Below are 22,646 nucleotides of genomic sequence, written 5' to 3'. Positions count from 1 at the left end.
CTATACAGAGGACAGTTCTGAATTGTTCTCCATGTCCACTCAAGGAAGGAAAAGAAGTGATGGGCTTAACCTGCACAAAAGGGAGAATTAAGTTAAATACAGGAAGAACTTTCTAACTGTAAGTGAAATCAAGCTCTGGAACAGGCTTCCAAAAGAGGCTATGGAAGCCCCATAATTGGAAGTGTTTAAGAAAAAGGCTGAACAAATACCTGTCAGGGATGGCCTACGTTTAAGATGGTCCTGTCTCAGGACAGGGGGTTGGATGTAATGGACTCTTGAGGTCCCATCAGCCCTAGATTCCTATGACTGCACATTCTAAAAATCTGATGTTGATAAGGTCGTGCTTCCTCCTAGGCTTCAACTCAACCAGTTCAACACCCTTTAAATTATAAGCTGCTTTGTCCACAGTAGACTTTTAGGTCTTGTCTTCACGGGGGGGGGGGGGGATATTTTTACATTAACACAGGTTAAAATACTAGTGTAGACAAGGCAGTTGTAGCTGGTTGAGGCTAACTAACCATATTGGTGAGCTGAGGGATTACGTCAAGTAGCGAATGTATTCAAAACATCTACACTACGATTTCAATGTGCTGGGGGGATTCTTGACAGGCAGGCACCCATGGCCCTGGGTCACTTAGTAGGCAGCCTGTTTCTGTCCGTTGTGCCCCCCACCTCCCACCCCAAGGGGCTTCTCAAATACATTCCATACATAGGCTTCCTCCCTCCTTGGGGTCTGATTTTACTAACAAAATAATTCCAACAAAAAGTCTCCTCAAGTCCATTTGTCTACCTTCTTATTGGTCATGCTCAGGCCCTTCCGGCCTCTACTCTCACTTGTCTGTAGTCTCATTCTCCAGTTCCAGGTTCTGCTTTTGTAGCGTACTGACGCCCAGTATCCTCTGTATTCCAATGTGGTATCCCTGAACATTTTCCACTCCACTCAGCTTCCCAGTGCTTTATAGGGGAATCAGCTAGTCCCAGCTCAGATGCGTCTCCTTGGTATTTAAGGTACGCTATCTCCAGGCCTCTATAACTTAGGAACAAGCCACCTTGTTACACATCTGCTAGACAACATGTTAAAAATAGATTCTTTTCCGTAGTCTTAGAAGATGTTGGCTAACATTTGTCAATGATACACCTTTAAATGGTAGAGGCTAAGAGATGTCCCAATTTAGCAGAGTTCCCAATTAAGGAGTATAATAGGAGGGTCTACCCAGAGGCCTCTTGTGGCCCTTGAGGCTCTAAATTGTGACACCTCCCCTGCATCCAACGGCAACCAACAGGGCAACTATGCAGGTGCTACATATTTGCTAGAGATCCTGCAGATTAGATAGATCAGACAACGCAAAGGGAACAGAATCCACCTGTAGTCTCCTACTGGAGACTTAAGGAAGGGAAGCAGAATGGGGCAGATACAGAATATGTTTGGGTCCTCGGGCTAAAATGGTTGGATAACGCTAGTCAACTGTCTGGGGCTGGTGGTGGAATTTACTGTGGAATTTCACATCAGACCTCTATTATTAAAATGTAGAAAGCACATCACAAAAAATTCATCTAAGTCCAATTGTCTAAATCAGTGTTTCATAGCCGTGAGGCAGTCGGAGGTGTGCTGCGGAGAGAACAGAATTCAAAATGGTCGCCCTTATAGGGACAAGTCCCCTTTTTTATTGTTATTTTTGCTCAACAACTTTTCTCTGGGGAATGGCCGCCCTTAAAGGGACAAGCCTCCTCCCCCGCCCAACAAAAAAATCCTTGGTGTTTCCCATAAAAAAAAAAATATTGTTTGGTGTTCCTCGGTCTTAAATAGTTTAAGAACCACTGGTCTAAAAAATGTTCTTTCATGTTGTCTCAAATTATGACTGGCTTTGTTCAAATAAACCCAGGCACATTGATTTGTTTAATATCATCCACAACACATCTCATGACCCAAGCTTTAAAATGATAAATAATACTGAATTAAAGTTACCACAAATGCCATCTTTTAAAATTGCAAACCCATCTGTTTTTTGTATTTTTTTAAAGCAGCTGAATTACAACAGCTCTGCCATCTCAGACACCAACCTGCTAGTGTTCCATGTATAGGGTTCCCACTGAATTCAAGTGGGAGTTTTGTAAGTGAAACAATGGTAGGATCAGGTTATTGGCTTAATGGACTTAACTGCAAGTCTGGAAAAATAAAAGCTGTCACTTTCATGGAAAACGGTTAGTTACAAGAAATGAAGCAGCTAGTGAATCTTTGTCCTTGCTTCTTATGCCAGATAAATGTAATCAGAAGCCCATTTAAGTTTGAACCCAACACTTACCCTAATATTGAATGAACTCCGAGGAGAAGAGCTAGATCTGTACTGTTCCTCTTTTGCCAAGTTGCTGTAATAATTGGCGACTTTGTTGTTTGCAGCCTTGTTTGATACTGGATCCTCTGTTATCGGACAGATGTAATAACTGTCCTCATCCTCACTATCAGTATCATGATAGTTTCGAGAGATGGCTTTAGTTGACCTGGCATTATCAATACCTTCCATACAAAATATAAGGTCCTCGTCTGCCATGTTTGTGGGAGATGGTTTTAATTCGTGCAATGATTAAAGCAGCCAGTGTTACAGTACACATGCGAAATGAGAGAAGAACCTGGGAAAGAAAAAAGAATGAAATTAAAGAAAATCAACAGTCCCGTTCTTTAAAAAAAAAAAAAAAAAAAAAAAAAGACACACACACAAATTTTAAATTTATACTGGCCAGTACAAACAAAAATTAATCAATCTGTACATGGGTACGTAAAATGGGCACTTAAGTATGCCTCTCACAACCAAATGCAGGATTTGGGCTCCCAATTTAGGTACCCAAGTTTAAAAGTGTCACAGGATACAGAAAAATTGGCTTAGAATGGGAATTTAATATAAAATCTTAGGGACTGGAAATAACACTGGATTAATCTAGTTTATCTTTAGTAGCATTCCAGGCTCCTTTTAACTACTTCCCTCTTTGAACATACCTATTCTTTCTTGTTTAAAAACTTTGGTGCTGATGCTACTGTTCTAATTCAGGCAAAACTCACATTGACTTCCCCATAACTCTGTGTATTGTGTCTAATTCAAGGATTGCAAGCGCAGGCCCTCTTTTTTCCCCAAAGGCAGCTTTTCCATCAGGGGATCATGTACAAACGGAAACACAGACGTGGATTAACAGACTCCAGTGAAAGGAGCTATGAAACTACTGAGAGTGGGTGGGGATGGTGAAATCAGAAAATACCCTCTATGCCAGGAGGGTTTTATGTTACCCAGCTACTAGCTCAGATGACTAGTCAATCCAGAGTAGGGATGTTAATGGATAGCTGGTTAAATGGTTACCTAGTACCTGGGAGCAGCCTGCAAGGCCCCCCGCCCCTCCCATGCAGCACTGCTGGCTGGGAGACCCCAGGCAGGAGCTAGTAGGGGCAGCTCCCATGGGGAGGGTGGGAGCCACGGCAGCAGCAGCAGCCCCCGCAGAGGCAGCCTCTGCACGGGAGCCATGAGATGCAGTGGCAGCCCCCCGCTCTAGCCCAAGTCCAGCCCCCCCCATAACTTTTAATCAATTAAGTTGTCAGCACTGCATTTAACCATTTAAACAGGATTTTATATCCTCAGTCCAGAGTAAATTGCTCTACATGTGAACCCAGGGTGCTACAGGTGTCCTGTGAAGTGAGGACAAAGGAGGCTGTGAGACTATTGTGGCTGCTCTAGCCAATAAAGTGAATTAAAGGAGTGCAGTTGGGAAGGGGATGCACAGGAAAGTCATACCTCAGTGCTCTTTTCTGACATCAACTCTTAGGACTTGGCTCCACTATGCTGGGGATCGACACTGCAGCAATCAATCCACCAGTCATTGATTTATTGTGTCTGCTCAGATTATGCCCACGCAATTGAAATAGATAAAAAAAAAATCAGAGCACTCTTTAGCAAACTATCTTTTATTACTGTAATTCATCACTATGACATGCTCACTCCCCCCCTTTAACTCCTATTCTCTCAACGTCTTTGCAATTCCCTATTCCTGCACGGTGACTTTCCTGGAAAAACTGGCCATAGACAACCCTGAATCAGTCTCTGTTATTAACTGCATTAATTCAGCAATCCAGGCCCTTGCAATCAGTAGGACTTGCACACACACTGAGTTCCAAAGTTATACAAAAGCGGGCACAATATGATCCATCTCACTTAAGAATAACATCAACCTGCTATAAATCTTTCTGATCTGACACACATCTGCTTCTACACAGGTCAGCCACTGGTTAAAATTACAGTTGATCTAGTTCCATTGCAAGTTATAGTGTATGTAACTCAGTTAAAAATATTCCATACCTAGTTTATTATGGCTCATTTAATGGGACTAATAAAAAGATGACACTTCTTTATCAGTTTTTAAAACTTTGATAATTGTTTGTTAACATTTTAAGCGAACAGAGCAAACAGAACAGTGCAGAAAGCAAAAATCCAGCAGCCCGATGCAATCATATCACATGTTGGATTAATTCATCTTAATACATTTTCCGATAATTCCAGAGTGACATTCAGAGCAAGTGTTTTCATAGAGGCTTTCTGTACATATAACTGCTACTACAGCAAACAACACTGGCAGTCATGTGCACACCAAAAAGAGCAGCTCTGTGTGGACTCTTATTGTACTATCACCTCACGTATCTAATTACATCAATTCTAGATCAATTGTATGTAGACTGCTGAGTACTGAAGCCCTAAGAGCTGTGTTACACACTGGAGCAATTTATTATAAAACAAAATAGTGGAACAATTGGAAACATGTTTACCGAGGCTCAGGTTCCATCCACAGCATTGGTCGGAGATTTCCATGCATATCTCCATGAAGAGACTATTAATGATGATTCAGCAGAACTCAAACAGATACATTGTCATCATTAATTCAGCTCCATCTTGGCACAGCACAGACCGAAAGGCAATTTTTGATGCCCTTGATGATCTTCCACATTTTCCTGGTGCTACATCCTGCCCCGCCCCCAAACACACACACTTCTCCACACCCTCTCAGTCTCATATTAGAGGACTCTCTTCCAAGTCCACTGGCTCTAGCCCTCAATAAACCTGATTGCTCAGAAGCACGACTGAGCCTAAGTGAGGTGTTCAGCCCCTGCTTGAGTTTCTAGAAATGGTAGAGTGAGAACCAGGATGCCCTCATGGGAATTCAGAGACGCCTCTCACGGTGGTGTTGTGCCCACTCAATTGCTGCAGTACTGCACCCCTTCCAAGAGTGCATAAGGGCTAACCAAACACAGCTTCTAGAAGAGAGAAACTGACATTTCAGCCCTGGCGTTGCAGGGGCAACGGAATTGCACCTGTTGCTACTAGGGCTAAGTTTGGCCCATCAACTATACTTGTTGCCCAGCAACTCCAGATTAGTAACATGTACCTCATTTTATAGGATCAGATTTCCTCCAGATAGGAGAGTCTGTCTCCCCCCTCATGTCTTTTTTTATACTGTTTCTACACTTAAAACAGATTCCCCCAGCCTCTCCCCTCCTAGGAGGTCCCTCTCTTCATATTCTCCCTTTAAGTTCACATCTTTTGCTTAACTTGGAAACTCCCATTTGTTCCCTGGAAGTGTTTGCTTCCACTAACATGTAAAGAATTAGACATTTTTATAATGAAGACATTTCTATTGAGCAACATAGGAATTCCCAGAAATTGGATCAGAATCTATGGTCCATCTAGTCCTGTATCCAGGACCAACGCTTGAGAGAAAGGTACAAGAACTCCCAAGCAAGCACAAGTGGTAGAATCTGCCTCCATGAAAGTTACATCCAGCCAATAGGGACCTGTTTAAAGTTTTTTATCCCCCTCAAACTATTTGGTTGTAACTGAGCTGCAGTGTTATTGCAAAATCTCTTTCATGGGCACCACTTGTATAAACTTGCATTTCATATCTATATCACAGCAATGACAGTTTAAATGGTTTAGAGCAGAAATAAAAACAAGAGCATTAAAGTGAATTTACCTTCATGCTTTACGTTTGACTGCTGGATTACATGCCCCTTTTTATATCTTTGCTATTTATTTCTGCTACTGAGAGTACAATATAACATTAGTGATACCATTTCTCCTCTAGCTGCTTTCAGCCCTCCTTGCTCTGACCTTTCTAGTCATTCTGCAGTTTGGTACTTCCCCGCTGCTCCTACAATTTTGATGTCAGTCAACAAATCTGATCATGACTGAATTGACAACAAAGAAATACCCAACAAAAGAAAGACTCATTAGGAGACTTAAGTTCCTGGGCATGATCCCAACATGCGCACAGCCATGCATGTGAAATCTGAAGACTGACACATGCACAGCTGAAACTTAACAGGAGAATGTGACCACCTCCTGATTTTATTATTCTCACTTCCATGGAGTTGCTTCCATCACCATATGGATCAACAGTGCGTCCAGAAGCTCGAGATTCATTGGTTCATTATGTTCTCCCTGCAGCAATCAGAAATGAAAAGCCTAAGTGTGAAATCCTGGCCCCAGTGAAATTAACAATTTTTTCTGTTTACTTTAATTGGGCCAGAATTTCACCTCTAGTTCTGGCTCTAACCTGATCTCAAACTGTCCCCTCAACTGAACCTGACAAAACTGATACACAAGATGCATAGATCTGGAACAGTGCACAAGCTGTTTAACTGGGGGTTAGCTGAGTTTAAACAAATATTTGTTGGTAAATTTGTCTCTATGAATTTTGGCAGGCTCTTCCAGAATAGCCTGAAAGGACATTGGGTAGGCAGATGATCAGCTTGGTTCATGCACGTTTAAAAGGCAAAAATGAAATATACAAAGTAACTTCCCTTTCCTTCTTCTATGGGTACTAGGGTACCAAGAGTACTAAACTTTACACATATACCATGTGATACTTCATTCATTCAAAACTCTTCTTAAAGATTAGGGAAAAAAACCTTAACACACACAAGAGGTTAGTATTGTTACCCCCATTTTACAGACCCGGAAGGCAAGGCACGAGGATGGAGATTATCAGATACCTAAGGGAGCTGAATGCCCATTTCCTATTTATTCTCATGGGAACTGCAAGTCCAAACCCTTTGAGCAGCTTTGAAAACTTTCCTAGGGAAGTGTCAGAGGGGTAGCCGTGTTAGTCTGGATCTGCAAAAGTGACAAGGAGTCCTGCGGCACCTTATAGACTAACAGATGTATTGGAGCATAAGCTTTTGTGGGAAAAGGCCCACTTTGTCAGATGCATGTACTGGAATTTTCCGGAGGCAGGTATAAATATGCAGGCTAGAGATAAGGAGGGAGGGTGAGGCCCACTTCTAGCAGCTGATGTGGAGGTGTGAACACCACATTAGCTGCTAGAAGTGGGCCTCACCCTCCCTGACTGAATCAACCTCCTTATCTCTAGCAAGCTATCCTTCAGCCTTGCAGATATCCAACCTCCCCTCTCCACAAAGCAACTCCAGATGCATCACAATATATTCCCTGCAGATAAAATATCAGACTGTGTTCAAAACTGTAATTCTACCAGTTTCGCACTGACCTCTAAGAGGAACTTGAGAGCAATACAGGGAAACACAGGAATTCATAGACCGGCCAATGAAAATGACTACAAAATAACTATATAAACCTCCGCTACCACAGGACTTAGGGGGATTCACTAGCAGGAGACCCACAGCTGTGTCAGCACTAGGGATGTTAGAGTGTAAAGGACGAAGCATTTAATCAATAAGCTGATGCTTATCGGTTAATGGTGTCAGTTACACTTGGCCTCCCTCATGGGCGGTTGGTGCAGCTGGGGCTGGAGGCAGGACCCCTGCTGAGTCCCTACCCTCCAGGGAGAGAGGAGGAGGTGGAGTAGCGCACCAAACGTGTCCCCCCCACAGGGAGGGGAAGATATGCAAGGTGGCGCATGCATGCACCCCACCTCCCCAGCCCCTGGAGCACCGAGAGAGGGAGGAAGCTGTGTGGGGCAGCTCTCGCATCCTTGGGGGAGGCCAGGTGGTTCCAGCCTCCCCAGCCAGAAGCACAGAGAGGGTAGATGCTGGGGCAGCAACACTCCATCCCCAGAACACCTACAGTAGGCATTCTGGGGGCAGCGTGTGGGTGTGACTGAGCCTGGCAGTTTGGGAAGGCAAAGCCTTCTCCTGCCTAAGCCACTAGACATCTATGGCCTCCTGAGGAGGCGGCTTCACTGCAGCAGGACAGTGAAGCCTCTACCCCGGAGCCAGGGAGGCAAGAGCTGCCCGCTCCACTCCTCGGGAGGTGGCTTCATTGCTGCAGCAAAGCCTTTTCCCTAGTAGCCAGGCCAGCAGGGGCTGGTGGCCCCGCTCCCGGGGCAGCTTCGCCGTGGGCTCTGCAGCATAAAGCTTCATACTGCAGAGCCCTGAGCACGGGTAACCGTGGAACTGCTGAGATTTTCAACGGTTACACAGTTACCCTGCCCCAACATCCCTAGCCAGCTCTGAGGACTGCCCTAACTCAGTGCAAATAAGTGGCTGGTAGGAATGCTCTAGACTGGAGCCTTCCTACATCCCTGCTACTACCTAATAGAACAACAGTGGCTGCTGCAGCTAAGCTCTGCAGCAATGAGAGGCAGACCCAGAATAAGCAAGATGCAAGGTTTCCCAATCTTTGGACCCTGCATCAGATTGAGCACTGGAACAAGGAAGAAACCTCCACAAAAATTATCACCCCTAATCTGCTTCAGTTTAATTTATGTTTCAGTTGCCACAATAGAGGGAGGCCATTCTCAGAGGGCAACGTGATACATAAATTGATTATATCCATTTAAATTTCCTACCAGAAACCTTAAGTGCTATTCACACAACCAAGGTATTACTGACATTGTTACAAATTATTAATGCAAAACTATGCAGCACCCTCATAACGCTTATTTATATCTTCAATGTACTTCATGAACATTAACTGCCCTTTCAAATTTCACAATAGTGTTATGGCAGCATTTGGGAGGACTGCAGTAAAACACTGCACTGTGGTTTGTACTAAGGTCCTTATAAAGCAGGGAAATATTCCTGTACAGATGAGGAAACAGACAGAGAGAGGTTATGCTGTCTCAAGCTGGATGCCCAAAAACAATGTCATCTCAAATCTGTAGTTGCTTCTGAAAAATTTGGCTTTAGTAACTAAAACAAACAAAACAAAACTGCTCACAAGAAGTGACAGCTTCCAGTACTTTCCTTGTATGTGCCTGAATCCTGACTGAAATCATTGGACGCTATAAATCATATCTTGCTTCCCTCCACAACCCATCAGAACAATCCACTAAATTAGCCAGTGGTACTTTGTAGGAATGATGCAAGGAGTGTGCTTTTTCTGCAGCGTCAGGCATTCAGAACCTGAACTTGTATCATCATTCCAGTAGCAACCCCAAAGGAAAAAAAACAACAACTTTGGTACAGGAAACATACTGCTGTTTGAAACTTCCAAGGGACTATTAGAATCCTAGCAGTAAAGGACAGATAGTATCTTTCTGATTACAGAGTCCACCCCTCTGCCAAGTATGAAAAGACCCTCTCTATATGACAAATAAAGATATTAAATGGATACAATAATTTATATTAGTCAAAACCCAAGATACAGAAAAATGGTAGAAAATTACTGAAAATACACCTTAGCAATGTCCTTTTAACATTATTAAAACCCAAAACATTTCAATTGGCTTTAAATACATACAGCAAATACTCTAACTTCAATTAGTGTTTCAAAGTTGTTGTTCAACCTGACAGATAGTGTGTGCATTGTGTCATGTCTGCATTTCACTGAAAACAAGACCTGAATATTACTAATCCTGAATGGTTTTTATAGCCTACCACTGTCTATTTTATAAAGTTATTTATCATACACTAATCCTTTACTCACTTTCCATTGCATGTTACCACTTTTTTGTCTTCTGTACAGGTAGATTTATTTCATGGAATTTACAGTACTTTTAAACTGGGTGTGTCCAGCTATGGATTACAAAAGAGGAAGGCCAACAATAGAGGGAGTATCCCCAATAATTAAGGAAGCTTCTGGGACCTTCAGGTGCAAATCAAGAGATTCTATCTACAATTAAAACATCAGATTAGCACTGTTATATTTCTTTCCAAAAAGTAGATCACAACCTTTAAGCGTGCTTTTCAACTAGATTCCAGATATTGCTTTACTTTATATATGTTCAATATCATCTGTAATTCTACCTCTCTTTTCAAAAATGTTCTTATTCTGTACCTATCACAATCGGAATGGCTAGTGACATTTTCTGTGACAGCAACACAGCATGGGTTTAATTATTTCACTGCACATACAATACTTTCCCCCTTCATACAAGGCAAACTCCAGTTTCAATAAATCAGTGTGGCAATGGGCATTTCCCCCCCTCCATCTGCCTGCTTCTCACATTCTGTGTTCCTTAGGCTATCTCCACAAAGCAACATGCAGGCTGTTGCGAAGAGAATCTGCTGACTAGTACATGTTAGCGTCATTACATCAATCTGCAGCCAAAACCATTTGGTAACATCTCATCCTCCACTTAGGGGAAAAAAAGGTTCTCTAAGGAAACTGTAATCAGAAATACAGTTTTACAAATAGCAAATTACCACTCTCTGATCACAAACAAATTCAACCCCACCCCCAACCCACAGGAGGCCTTTAATTTCATTAGCCACTAGACTTCCGAACTTTAGATCCTTGTATAACAGCCTGCCCCCAACATTCTACAGTCACAACCCATGTTAAAACATTACAATATAGTAATGGTCTCCGTAAAAAGAAAACCAACAGTATTCTACAGTAAAGACTCTGGCCTAAATCCTACAACATTCAAAGCTGCAAATGAGGGGCCATAACAGAGAAAAACAGAGAAAGTCCTTTTAAGGCCACGATGGGAAATTTTTGCAAAGATCGAGTGGGAAAAAATAAGAGACACCTCTGCGAAAAAGTAAAATAAAAGAGGAATAACGGGCAAGGCTGCAACAAGGCAAGAATAGCTCTTCCCTAAAAACGCTACCACGATGGTACATAAACACGGAGCCACACTATGGTCAGCTGCAATACACCGGAGAGTAACCATGAGAATACGTGAGTGTGTTGATGAAGTGGAATCAAATATTATAAACAATGGGCGTTAACGTGGCTATGCGTAAGTGCCCTACTGAGCGCTAGAGCGGGCACAGCCTGAGCACCGTTTGCAGGCCCAGCAGTTTGCCCCCCAGCTGAGCCCAGGGAAGCAGCCTTCAGCTCCCCTCGTGCACGGGGAAAATTCAATACGCCTCCCCCGCGTGGGAGCCCGACAAAGCCAAGGTGGAAGAACGGGCTCCGCTGCAGAGCCAGGCCTACCTTGCAGGCAGCCGCCCGGTGCAACGCCTGGCCTAGCGGGTCCAGCCCCGATCGGAGCAGCAGGCAAGGAAAAAGGCTCTTCTCCCCGCTGCAGCTGCACACAAGCTGCGACCAGCGCTCCCCTGCGAGGGTCGCGCGCCAGCTGCCTTCCCCCGGGAGCGCACTCGGACAGCTCGCGTCTGGTCTCAGAGTCAGCCGCTCTCGCTCTCCAGCGACTGGCTGCACCCTCCCTCCCCTGCGCAAGCTGGCGGGGGGCGGTACTGCAGCAGCCAGGCATGGCCGTGTCTCCGGCCCAAGCACAGGTGCTCTCTGCACCGGGACGAGAAGCCCCGGGCTTGCACGGAGGCCGAGCTCCTCGCACGTGGTCTAAAGGTGCTGCAGAGCCTTGCAACAAGCCGCCCGCCGGCCCTAAGGCGCTCCGCTGGGGCTGGTTGCAGGTCCAGCCTTAGCACATGCTCGGTTGGGGGGGGGGGGTGTCTCCTGAGTGATTGAACTAGAGCAGGGGTGGGGAACCCTATTTATGTCTGGGGGGCCTCTGACCCACAGAAAAATCAGTCAGGGGCCTGCACCCAAGTGAGAAGCAAGCAAGCATTCACTACTCCCATTCCCTCAAACATGGGAGTCTAGGGGTCCCCAGGCTAGTAGATTTTGTGTGATCCAGCCTCATGTGGGCTCCCATATGCTGCAGGGGAGCACTGAGCCTTGGAGTTAGATCTAGGGAAGCTGGGAGGCTGGATCCAGCCCCCAGGCCTAAGGTTTACCCACCCCTGAACTAGAGTGTGGCACCTGGGAAACATAGTCCCTCCCTCTGGACTCACGCTTGTAGGGACTACAACAGACATGGTGTTGCAGGCCCGTACACAGGTGTGTGTGTGGGCACTAGGTGTAAAAGCAGCATGGTCCCCCAAGTAAGCATGCTCCAGCTAGCCAGGGAAAGTCAAGAGTGGCATTCTGCCCATGCCTCCCTCCACTCTGGCCAGCCCTGGGAAGGCTGGGGCTGATTTTCCTGCTTACTTGGGCAATCATAGGGGGTGCATTCACACCCTTACAGTCCACATTTACAAAAAAAAAGCACACGCATACACAGAAATTCCTGCATACAGGCCTGTTTTGGGACCCCTACTCAAAGCATCACCTCATCTATTCTAGCCAGCAGAACAGTGAGGCCCCCAGCTATCAGCTGCTAGATGCCCAAGTCTATTCATCCGTGTTTTCTAATTTTCTTCCCTGTGGATAGTGCTAGTGAAAGGTACCAGACAGTACTGGAGACCCAAGGGCCAGAGTTCAAAGTAGAGAACCCCGTTGTTTCCCCCCCATTTGGAAGGACACACATAAGATAAATAGCTTAAAATTATCAGTTAGATGCCACTGATTATATGATCTGGCTGCACAAGGGTTACAGTCTACACTATTAATAGTAATAGGAGCTATGCACACAAATTTACACTATAGACTATCACGTATGTCCTAAGGTGTTTGTTATTGCCACTGACTTGTAAGTGAGAGTTCTGTTTGTGAAAAGGTTGCCAAGTCAGATAAGTAATATATGTGTACATATTTTGTAACATAGTTTGCACAATAGTTCACTTGGTAAGTCTGCAAGCTGTTATTGCCCAGATGCAAAAACAATGCACAACAGTACATGGTGTTTGAAAGCAAGCACTGTAAAGAGTATAGAATGGGAGAAAAACAAAACAAAACATCCACTTTTATGTTAGAATCACTAGTCACAATAGCCATTAAAAATCAGGTAGGTAATACACTGAGTAATTGTTACAGTAATGAAAAGGAAGATTATGTGCTTACATGAGGATGTTTCTAATCTGGAAATTTTAAAAAGCCTCATTTTTTGCTTTGACTAAACTCAAAGAAAAGTATATATTACTCTTGACAATGAAATGAGAGATTCAACATAAATCCTTGGATGCAACATGAAAAGAACAATATTATTTCATATATATAACACATCTAAACAGCTGTATTTTATATTCCTGGACTATTGCAGATTAATTCTTACCTGAATTGGAAAAATTATGTATTAGTTCTCTTAGTCCACTTTACTTGCAAGAACACATTGGAGAAAAAATAAACTGATGCAAGTCAGTGAAATGCAATACAATTTACAGAGACTACTGTCTAGAAGGCAATTTTCCTTCCTTTATTTTTTAAATTCAACATCTTTTTAAGCAAAGTAGTTAGATTTATTTCTTTTGGCCATTTTTTTACAGATTGTCTCCGTGGAAGAAAGTCATAAGTCATGACAGACATGAATAATAATATTTGTACATTTTAACATAGGACTCCTCATATATTACAATCCAATTTGCTGGACACAGAAGAGAATTTTCAGAAGTGGAATGTGTAGCTTCCTATTCTAAATAGCATCAAGCAGGTATAGCAGTGTAAGGCAGTATACATCCTAATTAATTACAGCAGATAGCAGGTCTTTTGCATGTGAATTTCTGTGTGAGCCAATTCACTTGAATCAGTTAAGATTTTATCACCATTGTCCTTGCTTCTGTCCTTTAGTTCCCTCTATTAGTCACTTAAGAGAGTTTGCATGGTATGAAACAGTTTGAAAATGTGTTTTTGTCTTTTCTCTAATAAACACAGGGCAAAAAATTATTCCTTCTTTAGAAATTAAAAATATTATATGCTACTTTAACCACATACATGCCACACATTAGTATGAAAAGGATGTGTGAAAAAGGACCAACACTGATAAACTAATTATATGTACACAAAAAGTTATCATTTTGCTACCTGTGTGTGTGAAATTTTAATCCCCCTGCAACAAAAACTGTGTAATGCCCAAGATGGAGTGACTATGCCAGTGCCTATGTTAAGCTCTGAATGTATTTCCAGAATCTCGAGATGATTCCAATCTGAATTGTATGCTTATGTGGTTAATAAAATTACTGTTGTCTTCTTTCTTATCAGCATGATTTCTGAATGCAGCAACCATCTTGATCTCTCTTTTATTTTCCAATTTCGAACATGTTCCTTTCCATGGTTTCTCAGTATCAGAATACAAGTTACTAATTGCACTAACTGTTGTCTGTAAAAATGACTTTGCTCTCCCTATATTTAGTTCAACCTGTCAAATGTACTGTATGCGTGTGTGCTTTTAATTTCATCTATCCAGGAGAAGTGATACAGGGTTACACACTATAAATAAAATTGCAAAACAGTCTCCATTATAACACCCAGTACCTACTCATAATTTTCTAAAACATTTGCTTGCTGGGCTGACATTTTCCATGTTCAATCACTGCCCAAAACTCAATTTGGTGTAATGTTTGAGTAAAAGCCTATTTATGAGTTGCAAGCCATTGAAAAAATTGCAACATTATTCCTGCAAAAAAATTCTGGCTTCATTATATTCAGTGGGCATCTGCTAAGGGTCAGATTCTGCAACCATTACTCGCGCTGAGCACTTACTCATGTGAGTAATGTATCATGAGTTAGAGTGAGTTACAGAATCATTACTTACTGCCTTTTGTGATGTCACATGCAGTTTGGGAGAACTGCACACTATCTGGTTTTCTCTGATAGGCCCAGAAGCCCAACCAGAATTGAGAGAGCAAATACTGCTCTGATGCGAATGCTGCAACTAATATTTTATTGCAATATGCAGAGCTGAATCCTCCTCCAAAACCAAATTAACTAGTTAAAAAAGACCCCACCTTAACTGGGGATTAGGAAAAAATGCATATATGTGTGTATGTATCTTGGGATATTCTGGTTTCAGGATCCCTGCAATTTGGATGACAGATAAAGTACTGTATGCCTTTTCATATAAAACTCCCAAAGCAGCAGCAGCTAGATTATGCTATTTATTGATGCTACCTCCACTACACAACCTCCGGGAGTCTCATTTTCTGCAAAACATATCCTTTAATTAAAGCAAATACATTTCCAGCATTTCTTGTTTGTGAAGATAATCGTTTGACACCCCTCCCCCTCCCCATTCACACCATATTGCAACTGTGTTTATGTAGGGACCCAAACACCTTAATCATTTACTAGTCAAATCCTCTTTGCACAGCCAGAGCTCCTATTCAATTTAGAACAATTCCACAGTGCCAGGGAATGAGTGACTGGAAGATATACCAGAGCACCACTGTACCAGCAGCTTGTTGAGCAAAGCACTCTGGGATGTCCTACTGCAGAAAGCTCAGAGGAAGGAGGATGTGTCAAATTATTATTATTAATATACAGGCACAGTTGTAGGAAAAACATGCTGTCATCATTGCAATAAAAATGAGAAGTTTACCATTAGCAAGGATGAATCACAGATAATTACTGAATAAAAACAACTTTAAAAAAAAACAAGCACCGTAGAGACTAACAAACATATATGTATAGTATCACGAGCTTTCGTGGGCAAAACTCACTTTACCAACTAACATGGCTACACCTCTGAGACTTAATTACTGAATGTTAGCCAAGTAATGTATGGATACAGCCACATTTAGAGCCAACCATACCAGGAATTGGTTACAAATTGAAATTCATTTAAATATATAGTGTGGTTATAGTCTGAATGTGACCCAATGCAGGATACTGTATGTGTGCAGTCTCAGATATAATCTGAAATAACTCCACAAGAGGTGTGAACTCCCGAGCCACTAAGCTAGTGTTCCCTCAACCTTTTCAGTTTGGGAACTGCTTCTTCTCCTTACAATTATTATAGTAATAAGAGTAGAAACGTACACTTATAACTACTATATTTAACTTCAGAAACATTGAACATTTCAGCCTCCCCAAAGTAATGGTGGACATTTTTTTCTTTTTGCTTTAGAATTGTAATAGAATTTCCAATGCTTCACAACCCTCCTTATAACGTGACTCCTGAAGGGTGTGGAGGAGTTGCAACACTCAGATGATAAACACTGTCCTGATATGACCAGCTTCTCTTCACATATTCTCCAGAACAGGGAGGCAGCTCAGCCTTCCGTCTGCATGAAGAGAACTATGGATTTAGGGGGACAATCCAACCCAACAGTAGCAGCAAAATGCAACATTCACCCTTTCTTTCACCACATTTTCCTTAATGAGGTGTGAGTTTTGGATACAGTTTAGGACTGCAAATAAATAATATTATAAATAATTGTTTTTACTACAGCATATGAGCTTCATGTTTAATTTATTCAATTATATCTTGAGAGCATTAAAATTAATTTCTAGTGGCAACTTAGCAAATTAATGTCCTGAAAGTAGAATATACTACTCTATGAAGGCAGCATATTACTCATTAAAAAGGGAAACAGTACCTGAGAGTATACTGCAGACAGTATCAGACAGCTACTGCAGACAATATCAAACTTGCAGAGCAATTTGAAACTAGATGGCTGTGTCTACACTGGCTCGATCTCATGCAAAAGCGGCTGCTCTTGCACAAAAACTTGCTGCCTGTCTACACTGGCCACGTGTTCTTGCTCAAGTAAACTGACGTTCTAATGTATGAAATCAGGGCTTCTTGTGCCAGAACTCTGACGCTCCTGCTCAGGAATAAGCCCTTTTGTGCAACTGTTCTTGTGCAAGAGGCCTGTGTAGACAGGCAATATGAATTTCTTGCAGAAGAAAGCCCTATGGCTAAAATGGCCATCAGAGCTTTCTTGCACAAGAGAGCATCTACACTGGCATGGATGCTCTTGCGCAAAAGCACATGCCAGTGTAGACGCTCTCTTCTGGAAGAGTTTTTGCACAAGAACTCTTCCGCAAAAGAGTTTTTGCGTGAGAACGCGCCAGTGTAGACGTAGCCGATTTGTTTTAAAATTTCAAGCACAAAATTGCCATCAAATTCTTTAATTCCCTAAACACCCTTGTTCTTAAGGATGTATCCATCAGTTTTTCTAAGCTTAACATGCTGGGCCATAAATCTTACTTTTTTCATACATTTAACTCATTTAAATGCCTTCCCTACATTTAACTCATTTACATCAAAAGCTAAGTATGGGACACTTCCAGCCCACTCAATTAGCCTGATTAGCCCCTGATCTACAAATGGCAGGTACCTTTTTTTCTCCTCCTCCTTTTTCTGTTACAAATACTGGGTTCCTCTTATTTCCTCTCCAGCTCATCTGATTATGTGGATTTTGCCCACAAAAGCTCATGATACTATGTGGCGGCACATCGGGGTTCCCCCTCCTCCTGCACCCCCGTAGTGGCACGAACAGACTCTGCCAGCCAGTAGAATATAAGGAGTTTATTGCTTCTCCAGGATACAGCACAGCATAGATGTAATCTGGTTACAGGGCAGGCCTAGGATGCCTCAGCCCCCCTTGAGATGGGGGAGACTGGGCCCCTAAATCCCAGCCATTGCTTAGGCTGCTTCCTCCATGATACCAGACAGAACTAAAAGGTCCCTTCCAGCCCTGCCCCCCCAGCCAGCGCTGGCCTCCCCTCCTTCCTTTGTTTCTCTCCCTGGGAGGCAACTGGTCCAACAGGTTGGGAGCCCCTTGCATAATGACTCATCCCCTGTCCTGCTGGGCCATGCTACAAACAGCCGCCAGCGGAGGTCACCCACAGCCCATCGCCCAGCATAGCAACCAGCAAGGTACCAACACAACATCACATACTATATATATTTTTGTTAGTCTCTAAGTAGTGTCACAGGACTAGTCATTGTTTTTAAAGTTATGGACTAATACGGCTACCCCTTTTTTCCATTCATAGTGTACATGCTTATAGCTTCACTTGGTATTGTCTCTCTCACCACATACATTTATTGTAGTGGAATGCAGACACTCAGATTACAGACCAATGGTATAGATAGAGAGCTGGTATTTAGTACAACATTAGTACAGAGTTAATTATTAGCTCCCTCAACACAAAAAATAGCTGTATCAGTTTCCAGTGGCATTGCAGCAATCACAAAGATACAACTGCTCATGTTGTCCCATGATAATGAAACTGAAACATGCATCCACCACACAACTTCAGCTCTGGTTATATTTGTTAATATGCCTACTGAAGTCGATGGAAGATGCATCTGCTTTACAGAATTATCGAATTGGCTCTCCAAGTGAAGACAATACCGGGTGGGTGACATGCCAGAAAATTTCAGATCTGGTTCTATACAAAACACAACTGTTCGGGCCACCATTTTAATTGGCTTAAATCAGCATGGTAAATCCAAGGCTTCAGTTGGAACTTCCCGATGCCACATCTTTAAAAAAAAAGTAAGTCAAAACCACCTGTTTTCACCCAGATTCATGGAGGAAACGCCTTGAAACCATGAATTTGCCATGATTTTGATGGAAAGCCATCAATTTTAAATCATACAAAAAAGTATGAACTTTACCAAATCTTTTTATGAGTTACAAGAGTGTAAAGAGATATGAAAGCTGATGAATTTTACCTGGTTATGAGTTTAGTTGTGAATTTGCCCAGCAGTAACCAGGATATATACTACACCAGCAGTTCTCAAACTCTGTGTTGGGATCCCAAAGTGGGTTGCAACCACCCTTTGAGGGAATCATCAGGGCTGGCTTAGACTTGCTGGGGCCCAGGGCTGAAGCCTGACTGCCATTGATTGCCCAAGGCCAACCCCAGAGTCTGAAGGCTTCAGCTCCAGGCAGCAGGTCTCAGGCCTGGGACTAAGCCCAATGCAGAAGGGCTTGGGTTTCCTCCCTCAGTCATGAAGTAATTATTTGTTTAAGGATGCGTGTTAACACATGAAGTAATTATTTGCTTAAAGAGCATGTGCCTCATACAAATTCAGGAGGTGGCATACGTAATTCTCCACAGAAAAGCCAAAAGGATAAATGCTACATGGAAATTAGAAGCCTGGTAGAAATCTGCAGCTGAGAAGGAGCAAAGGGTAACAAATGTTGGAACTGCACATTTACTATTTATTGTTCTTGTTCCTTCAAGAACTCCTAAGCAGTAAGAACTAGGACAACCAAATTCGGTATGCAGCTTTTAACTTAAAAGCAAGGTAAGGGTTTGGTTATGCCAGGAAAACAGGATGTGCCCAAAATAGGACTGCATCTCATAAAACTATACAGAAAAGAGACAGAATCCCCAGGCAGGTGAAAGGGGGTGGGGGTGGAGGAGGGGGTGGGGGTGGGGGTGCACTCCTCTTTCCAAGACTGCTCCAGAGTAAGAAGTCCTGATATGAATCTCTGGGGTGAAGGATTTTCTGTGCCTACTTGCATACACACACACTCCTTTTCCAGAATCCCTCCTCACTCTTCCGGTCCTGACTCCTGACACCCCCTGCCCTGAGCCCTTAAGGACCTGAGCAGTGCTGGGTAAATGTACTAGTTATGTATAAAAAAAGTGTACCTCACAGCAATGAGCAGCCATTAGAGTATGCATCTGAGAGACTGAAAATACAAATGTATTTTAAATGCTTCTGTTTTGTTGGGAGGGATCCACTTGGGCTTTAAAGCTATAAGGGAGAGAGAAAAAGAGCAGCATTTCTGATCTTCCACCATGCAACAGCCTGACATTTTGCTTCAGTTCAGCAAAGAAGGGGAAAGGGACAGAGCTCTGTGAAGCAGCAGTAAAGAGGGAAATAAACATGTCCTTGTAGCAGCCCCTACCCAGGCTATATTTAAGAATAAACAACTGTTTCCCTTATAAACTAAGGCTATGCCTACACTGGCAGGTTCTTGTGGAAGAGCAACAACAGCTGTTCTTCCGCAGAGTGTCCACACTGCCCACCTGCTCTTGCTGTAAGAAGATTTACAGTAAAGCGTGGTAGAAGAGGGCTTCTTGCACAAGAGCTATGCTCTTTTCTAACAGGTGTAAGCTCTGTTGTGCAAGAGGGCAGTGTGGACGAGTGGCAGTGACTTCTTGCGCAAGAAAGCCCTATGGCTAAAATAGCTATCAGCACTTTCTTGCTCAAGTGAGCGTCCACACTGCCATGGATGCTCTTGCGCAAAAGCGCATCTGGCACACAGCAATGTGGACATGTTCTTGCTCAAGAATTCTTGCACAAGAACCCTTGCGCAAGATGTTCTTGCGCAAGAAGCGGCCAGTGTAAACACAGTAACAGTTGCTGTTGGTTTATAGGCTGATTAGTCACTGCTGGCTGAGAATTATCTAAGGGGAAACACCTTGTATTGTATGATACGGAAAAGAACCCCAAACCACTCTTCAGTTGTTGTTTTAAGTTAAAAGAGACTAATGGCAGAAGTTAGAACATTTCAGGCGCGTTTTCGGTTCCGGTAAAAAGCGAAGTGTTAGTTCATTTGGAACAAAATGCAACATCCGCTTAGCTCCAGCGGTGGACGGCAGAGAAATAGAAAAAGCAACCGAAAGCTGGCCCCGAGGTGGCTGCAGAAATCCTAATACATTATCAATCAAGAAGAGCATCGTCACCCGTGTTTGGGGGCGCGCACCTTTCCCACCACAGACGAAATCTCCTTTTCCCGGGGAGGCCTGGACTGGCTGCTGCTTTGCTGTGACAGCGTCAAAACGCCCCCGGGGGAGCCTGTGATGCAACCGGCCGGGCAAAGATCCCGACGTGCGGGTTTTGCTGACGTGGCGACACCCTGCGGCGCTGGGTGGAGCGCGAGACGCGAGCTGGGCTGACACGTCTCCGGGACGAGCCTGGGAAAGGCACTTACGGGGCAGGGCACGTGCGCATGGGGCTAGAGTCAGCGGCAGCCGGGAGAGAGGCGCGGCCGCAGCGCCACCTGCTGGCTGATGCCGCACAGCAGCCCGCGCGCTGAAAAGGCCCTAGGAGCCGCCGGGCAAATCTCTGCAGCCGCTGCCCCGCTCCCCCCAAAGGCTGGTCCCGTGCTGTGCACCGCTCCCCCGCCCCCGCCTCGCCTCGCCTCCCCAGCCAGCCTCCTCCCCGGGAGCTCCCTTCCCTGTGCACAACCCGCTGCCTTTGCTTCCTCCTCTCTTCGGAGCAAACGCCTCGCTGAGCGGCTGGCGGCTTATGAAATCCGGCTGCACAACTGAAAAAGGGGGGGTGAGGGAAAGCGCCGAGGCAACACGCGTCCTGTCTATATAGTCCTCAAGGTCACCCAAGAAATCAGGTGGTAGCGTGGCCGAGTGGTCTAAGGCGCTGGATTTAGGCTCCAGTCATTTCGATGGCGTGGGTTCGAATCCCACCGCTGCCAAGCAAACTTTTATTTGCAGGTTTGGCCAGATTTGAGTTTCCCATTAGTAGTTTAGATTTGTTTCTAATGAAGAGAGTTAATTTTGTGCCGGAGGCGGCGTCATCGTGCATAATAGTGTTCCTAAGCGCAATCGAGAAGGAAGCGGGGTATAGTCCCTCTCTGGTATTGTGTCTGCTTTGTATTTCTTAATTTTTGTGGCTGTCTCTCTTTCCTCATGGAAACCTCTTGCTCTTTACTGCGTATATGGTTCTGGCAAAGAACTTTCTGAAAAGACCATAGTCCCTGAAATGACATGGTGTTGTGAAAGGGGTCCCTGCAAAGGGATGGAGAAGGTAGGAAGGGAATTGCACTGGATAAAATATTGACTTTTACCATGTCACTCAAAAATATGCTTACTGACCTTTTTCACTAGCTTATTGCAGCTAGTATGTTATTAGAGCATACCACAAAGTGGGGGGTTTAGACACCTTGGGTAGGTACTATCATGATCCCCATCACATTTGAGAGCATTAGCAGCATTCTCTGCATGTCTGCATCCTAGGGATGGTAGAGGAGAGTGAATGGACCAGCCAGCCAGTGCAAGAATGGCCCCACAAACGTTACTTGGAAAAAGTAAATTAGCCACTGACTGTTACTTTTTAGTCATAGCCCTCCTGAGGGTTTCAGGGATTGCTGTGGTCAGAGGAAAGTTTCTGTTTGAGGAGTGGAGGGTGCAGGAGTCAGAATGGTGGGGCTGAGGCAGGACTCAGGGTAGGGAGCTGGGGATGTGAGGGGGTGTGGAAGTCGGAGTTGGGAGATGAGGAGAGGCTCAGGGCAGGGGATGGGAGATGCAGGAGTTAGGGCAGGAGGCTGGGAGGAGGGAGAGCGCAGGGGAGCAGCTGGAGGCTCAAGGCAGGGGTAGAGGTGACGGCCGAGGCTCTGGGGCTTAGGGTTGCCAGGTGTCTGGTTTTCTACCAGACAGTCCAGTTTTCAAGCTGTCTGGTAAAAAAAATTCAGAAAATACCGGACATGTGCAATGTCTGATATTTTCTGAATTTCCGGCTGGGCATGTGATGGAAGCCTGGCAGGGGCGGGGGAGTGACTGGGATGCGGGGCCACGAATGGTGCTGGGAGCCTGTGATCGCGTGCAAAAGCTGGGTGGGGGGCAGGGGCGGGTATGGGGGGAGTGGCTAGGAGTTCGATCCGGCTTCTGCTAGCAACTAGAAGGAATTCCTGCCAGGGGCTCAGC

General features: G+C 44.1%; 1 protein-coding gene and 1 non-coding gene across 11 annotated transcripts in view; one reads left to right on the top strand and one right to left on the bottom strand.

Annotated features, from left to right (window-relative positions):
- EEF2K (eukaryotic elongation factor 2 kinase) overlaps positions 1–20,801 on the bottom strand; it is a 53,066-nt gene extending 32,265 nt beyond the window's left edge. For 2 of the 10 annotated variants that reach the window (XM_006112791.4, XM_075899467.1), the window contains exons 1-2: positions 11,334–11,581; positions 2,304–2,628 (exon numbers count right to left, since the gene is read on the bottom strand). In XM_006112791.4, the coding sequence (XP_006112853.2) occupies positions 2,304–2,549 (246 nt within the window). In that variant the 5' untranslated portion in view covers positions 2,550–2,628; positions 11,334–11,581. Of the gene's footprint in view, positions 1–2,303; positions 2,629–2,992; positions 3,012–3,055; positions 3,323–3,776; positions 3,876–4,801; positions 5,448–6,368; positions 6,471–11,333; positions 11,582–20,689 lie in introns of those variants that run through there. The other 8 variants (XM_006112789.4, XM_006112787.4, XM_075899464.1 and 5 more) reach the window with 8 other exon arrangements.
- A 535-nt stretch (positions 20,802–21,336) lies between these two features.
- Positions 21,337–21,418, top strand: TRNAL-UAG (transfer RNA leucine (anticodon UAG)). Its single transcript has one exon. It is a non-coding gene; the product is annotated as a tRNA-Leu (tRNA).
- The last annotated feature ends 1,228 nt before the right edge of the window (positions 21,419–22,646 follow it).

The sequence above is a fragment of the Pelodiscus sinensis genome, chromosome 16 (assembly GCF_049634645.1).
Source record: "Pelodiscus sinensis isolate JC-2024 chromosome 16, ASM4963464v1, whole genome shotgun sequence".
Taxonomy (NCBI): domain Eukaryota; kingdom Metazoa; phylum Chordata; order Testudines; family Trionychidae; genus Pelodiscus; species Pelodiscus sinensis.
Note: the sequence above shows the minus strand (reverse complement) of the source record. Positions and strands in the feature narration are given on the sequence as shown.